We start from the raw sequence: 6,243 nt of genomic DNA on the forward strand, positions 1-6,243 counted from the left end.
ATATTCATCTGGTATTTTAAGAGATGCTCCCAGGAAGTTACTAGAATGTCATTCAACTGACTTTACTGAGTCACTGCTATTTACCAAGTTCAGTACCAGGCACCCCAGAAACAGTGATTGATTAGAAATGGTCCCTGTCCTTTGGAAGCTAACACAGTCCACTGAAGGAATTCTATATAAAAAGGTAAGTTTAGGGCTTCCCTGGGGGCGCAGTGGCTGAGAGTCTGCCTGCCGATGCAGGGGACATGGGTTCGTGCCCCGGTCCGGGAAGATCCCACATGCCGCAGAGCAGCTAGGCCTGTGAGCCATGGCCACTGAGCCTGGGCGTCCGGAGCCTGTGCTCCGCAACGGGAAAGACCACAGCAATGAGAGGCCCGCGTATCGCAAAAAAAAAAAAAAAAAAAAAAAAAAAAAGGTAAGTTTAATCAATATAATAAAGAATTTTTTTAAAAAAAGAAAACAAAAATGTGTGCATGGTAGGGGGAGGTCAGGGTAAGAAGCAGTTGACCCTGCATTTGAAAGTCAGGGATGATTTTAGGAAGGAAGCAACATATGACCTAGGTCTTGAAGGATAGCAATTTGCTGGGTAGAAGTGGCCATTCTTGGCAGAGCTAACAACACATGTCCAGGCATGAATGATGGTGTGCATGGGAAAGGGAGAGCCATTTAGAGTGGCTGCAGCATGGGGTGAGGCTCAGAGGTCAGGTGTGACCGGACAGTGCAGGGCCTGCTAAGGAGTTTGCAAAGTTCATACTCTGGGCATCAAGGAGCCAAAAGCAGAATCTTGAAATGCATCTGACTTTCAATGGTTCTCACCCCCCTCACATCACCTTCCCCCATTTTCCTAACCTACTGTAGCTCACCTGGCTACAAGGGTAATTTGGCTGCACGATGGGGCATGTGTGCACTGCCTGCTTTTTTCTACAGCATAGAGCAGAGTGCTTTGGTCTAGTATTTTGACCTTTACTTTAACGTATAAATACTTCAAAGGCGAAGACAGAAATATTCAAAAAGAGACCTTTTCAATCATTTGGTCACTTAACTCAATAGTACCGTTTTGCATCTCATCCCTTCTTATCATCACAAGGAAAATAATGTACCCTCTCAAAGAGAGGGGAAGAACTGCATCTTTTACCACTAGAAACTCACTGAGCAGCAATTTTGATGAATTTTTTCACCAGCTGCACTCTCTTGCCCAGTTGGCTGCAGAGCAGAATCTCCGTGGCTACCCAGAGCTGGACCTCATTGCATCTCTGGAGTAGGAGGCTCAGGTTCACTGTGTGGTCCCCACTTCCTTGTCTGCTGAACGTGAAGTAGATCAGCTCTTGCTGAAAGACAACGTATTCACACAATTGTTTATTGTTGTAGCACAGAGTCAAGTTGATACAAAATTCAATTCATTTCTAAGAGCGACTTCAGGTAGGCACTGTCATATCATAACATGTTAGATATAACAAATAACAATATATTAAATTCAAGATAATTTATCTTGACTTCCAGAAATGCCTTCACGCAGAGGCCTTACATAAATGTAATTTTTTAGAATGCAAGGATGACACTTTTCGCGAAAACCTAAGACATTCTCAAGTTTAAGTCACAGGCTGAATCAAATCCAAACTTCCCAAACTTGTTCTATGAGGAACTTCAAGTGCAAACGACTATCATTACATTAGACCCTCACAGGTAGGTTCTCTAGACAAGGGTTCTTACATTTCAGTGTGAATCCAAATCACCTGGAGGCCTGTTAAAGCACAGATTGCTGGGCCCCACCCTCCAAATTTTCTGGGTCAGTAGGTCTGTGCTCTGGCCAAAATCTGCATTTCTAACAAGCTCCCAGGGGTGCTGATGATGCTGGTCTGGGTACCCGCTCTTTGAGAACCACTGACATAAGACATTGTCAAATCACAGAAAGACAGCAAGATTAGGACAAGGTACAAAACTGACAAAATCGAGTCAGACCAGTAACTAGTGACACGGACTGACCATATGCAAAGCAATGGAAGAGATGTGTTTCTAACCGGAGGGGTGTGCATGTATATTTTACAGGAGTAATTCACATTCTCCTATTGCATAAGCACATAAGCAGGGACACATCCCACTCTACTACCATTTGCAAAGTCACAAGTCATTTAGCTTGAACGAGTTCACCACTTGCTCAAATTTAGATCATCAGGTTGGAATGCTGTCGGTGAGAAAATATGAGGACATTTAAAAAATGTTCCAAAGTGAAAGTGAAGCTTGCGGGTCCCTAAATTGGGCACGAGTTCCTTCTTCAGGAGGAAAGGCCTTCTTGTAATGAAACATTTCACTACACAGCAAAGTAAATGCAACATATTGTAGCACAGAGCTGCCTCGTTTTTCATCTCCTGATTCCTGTGAGCCTTTCCACCAGCTACATTTATTCATCAAATGTCAGTAGCATGTTGCCCCGCATCTACTGTTTTATAAATGTTTAAGCTGTCCTCAAGGGAGAGGTTGATGGACATACAAATTTGAAATATATCTCAAAATTTTCAATAGAGTACTTGAAGTCTTGCAGCATAGTCTAAATGTATAGAATGTTCTTGGGAATGTGTGAGGGTGTGTGCACGTAGGTACATACATAAATGTGTTTCTCATATAAGTACTGCAAAGCTCTGTAAAGCTCATGGAAAAATAAAAATGTCAATATCAAAGGTATCAAATATAAAATGTCTCTTCCACCCCATTAGACCTTCATATATATATATATAAAACAAAAAAAGAGCATATTTATACTACATTAACACAAATATCCGATTGTACAATATTAGGTGCAAATAAAGCATGATCATGTATTCTGATTTTCCTAGGTTTGGGTCAGTCTTTTAATATATTTAAAGTCCCCAAATATTTGGGGGCCATGGTATCCTAAAGCATAACTAGATCACCAGATGATGGATCTTCTTAAAACCCAGTCACAAACACTGATTCTTCCAAAAGAACTCACAGTTATACTGGCACAAGCATTTATTTTATCATTTCCCTTCTTACTTACCTCGTGAATTGAATTGAAGAGGCTCCAATCAAAATTCATTAATTCCAGAGCAATATCCCAAGTGTTCATTCCCAAAATTCTAATCGACCTTTGCTGTGATTCTTCATTTTCTGCAAAAGGATTCTAAGGTGACAGACAAAAGTAAACAAATTCTCAGTCAATTCTGAAATATTTGACACTGAATTGTCTGGCTATCGAAAGGCATTAGAAGCCCACATTAGAAAAGAACTCTTGTCTGAGCGCACTTAATATTTTCCCTGGTCCGTTCACTTTCTGTGAGTTACAACTGATTTAGCAAACAGCCTTGGAAGCCGTAGAATGTGATCAATGATACTTCACTGAGTTGCCCCTCCCCCCGACACACACACACACACACACACACACACACACACACACACACACATCTGATTATAAAACACTGCCCTGGGCAGACAACATAATGAAAGTGAAAGCCCTGAAGTCACTCTGGCTTCTGGTAAGAATTAATGTGCCAGCGGGGTGAGTATAAAAACAGACAAAAGAAATGTCACAGTGCACTTCAATAAAGACAGACATGGCTTTTACAGAAAATATGTTTGACGAGTCTCATCCCAGACATACATTTACAAATTTTATTAAAATGCCCATGGAAAGCAAAAAAAAAAAAAAAAAAAAATTTTAAACAGGAAATAAAAAATGTTACTTCATTTATACCATGGTAGATGATTATTTAAAATTTTTTTTTTAAGGGAATAGTTTTTTTGGTTTTTTTGTTTGTTTGTTTTTTAAAAAATTTATTTATTTTATTTTTGGCTGTGTTGGGTCTTCGTTTCTGTGCGAGGGCTTTCTCTAGTTGCGGCAGGCGGGGGCCACTCTTCATCGCGGTGCGCGGGCCTCTCACTATCGCGGCATCTCTTGTTGCGGAGCACAGGCTCCAGAAGCGCACGCTCAGTAGTCGTGGCTCACGGGCCTAGTTGCTCAGCGGCATGTGGGATCTTCCCAAACCAGGGCTCGAACCTGTGTCCCCTGTATTGGCAGGCAGATTCTCAACCACTGTGCCACCAGGGAAGCCCAATGGATGATTATTTTAAAGTATCAATTGCTTTCCCTATACAAATGGATATGAGTTTGGTAATAATAGTATTTCCTTAAAATCTGACATAAAATTATTAAATGCCGCCACAATTTTAACTCTACTGTAACTGTTAAATGTATTAAAATTATCTGGCACCTTTTAAAAATATTTGATATTTTCTAATTAAGATATAAATTCTCCCATCTGACTTGAACAGTTAATAACGTTAAAATAGTTAATGACTTGGGAAAAAAAAGAAGGGGACTTTGCAAAAATAAATGCCACAGCAGGATAAAGGGAATATTTCAGAATCCAAAAATTAGTCTCTACTTTTTGAACTGCAAAATAAATTATTAGCATTTTCAAATTCTTATATTTATGTAAAGGTTTCCTAATTTAAAAAAATGACAAAAGACCTTCACAAGCTTTTCCACAGACTTGATTCTCTTCAGAGTAGGTTTAGGTACAAATTGTCCCCGTACCCGCAGTGTGGATACGGGGTGGAGCTCAGTAAGGGCTGAATGAATGATGTGCATGCAAACACTGAGGTGGGGGAGAGCCCAGGTTTCTCAGGGATTGGTCTGGCTAGATTGGAACCAGATGGACACCAGGCTGCACTGCAGACATTCAAAGAGCCACGAGTTGGGAAGTAACACAGATCTCTGCTTAGTAATTTGGAGGTGTAAGGGTATTTTCACTTGGCTTTTTATCCCTCCTACTTTCTCCCTAAGTGTGCCCCTTATCCTGGCACTGCCCTCTGGTTACTCAGGTAGTCCACTGCCCTCTCCAAGAAACACTTTCTATTTCTCTGTTCCATTCATTCAGGGCTATGATTCCTGCTTTCCACGAAGGCTAATCTATGCACAAGCACAGTGGATATGAGTGGTTTCACATGTTATCCTTCCCTTACAATGTTCCATTTCAACTGAAATCTTCTGGAGATGAAACTTTGATTCCAATGGGAAATTTTTAGGTGGTGCAAAAAGCTGGTGGGGAAGCATCTGAGTACAGGATAGCATCTGGCTCAACTCGGAATTCACAGCACCTGTTTATCCCACAAGACACTGCCCCAGGCCTGCCCTCTACTCTTCTGAGGCCCTCGACCGCAGCAGAAGAGCGCTCTGGGAGCGCACACGAGGGAACCGCATGAGGGGTCTGTGTGTGGCGGGTGAGGGCTCGGGGGTGGGAGACAATTAGAGTGTGGGTCCTTCCAACACCAGGAGCCTAGGGCAACTGCATATTAGATTCTCTTCCTTCACAAGGTGTGGGGGAGGGTGGCAGGCAGTTACATCAATCTCATCATCTACTCAAAGATGCTGTGCAGCATCCTGTCTGTCAAGTTTCACTGGTGGAATTACATCGTGTATAGACACAGGCCTGGTGACCTGCAGAAGGACACCCAGAATCGGGAAATTCCAAGTAAGACAAAGGGTTTCCCTCTCCTTTTCTCCCTCGTGATGTACAGGGAGGAAGGTGCAGGAGCTCCAGAGTCAAATAAAACTGGAATGAAATCCTAGCCCTCTCCCTGGCTTGGCTGTGGGAAGCTAGAGTAAGTCACTCAGCCTCTCTGAACTTCACAAGGTTAGCAGGAAGGTTAAATGACATACTGTATGTAAATTACTTAGTACATACATGTCTGGTAGAAAGTGTGAAGATAACAGTGACTAATGTCATTATGGTAGCTTGATATCTTGCAGATAATTTTACATAAGATATTTTTATTATAAGCAGTTTTGGTTAACCCACATGGTATATAGATTCCTCCATTATATATATAACAGGAGCCAGATGGAAAGACCCATGCTTGTGATGACTCCATGGAACAGACCAGGACCATGAGTCTGGATGATACAATCACGATCTGGTACAGCCCACTTTTTATGGGCGATGGATCTGAGGCCTGACCCTACCGTTGAGAAAGCAACCATGAGACCGAGGTTTTTAGGAACAGCAACAAATCATCTAGTTAGGTCTAAGTGTTCTTAAATTTAGGATGGAAAATAACATACAGTGTGTGTTCTATATTTCTTCATATACTTACACTTCAGTGGCATCTGATGTTGCACTGTTAGGTGCCATTTTACACAGGGAAGGCTAACCATCCACCCTTTCTTCAAAGGAATGGCACAAAGTGTACCCAGTGGACAGGAACTGAGGACAGAGTCTCTTTCCC

The 6,243-nt window shown here is 41.8% G+C and overlaps 1 protein-coding gene across 1 annotated transcript in view; it reads right to left on the reverse strand.

Annotated features, from left to right (window-relative positions):
* RAPGEF5 (Rap guanine nucleotide exchange factor 5) overlaps nt 1-6,243 on the reverse strand; it is a 172,589-nt gene that overhangs the window by 23,815 nt on the left and 142,531 nt on the right. The window contains exons 16-17 of the mRNA XM_007447441.1: nt 3,017-3,139; nt 1,150-1,328 (exon numbers count right to left, since the gene is read on the reverse strand). Of these exons, the coding sequence (XP_007447503.1) occupies nt 1,150-1,328; nt 3,017-3,139 (302 nt within the window). The remainder of the gene's footprint in view (nt 1-1,149; nt 1,329-3,016; nt 3,140-6,243) is intronic.

This window comes from Lipotes vexillifer, unplaced genomic scaffold (genome assembly GCF_000442215.2).
Source record: "Lipotes vexillifer unplaced genomic scaffold, Lipotes_vexillifer_v1.1 scaffold474, whole genome shotgun sequence".
NCBI classification, from domain to species: domain Eukaryota; kingdom Metazoa; phylum Chordata; class Mammalia; order Artiodactyla; family Lipotidae; genus Lipotes; species Lipotes vexillifer.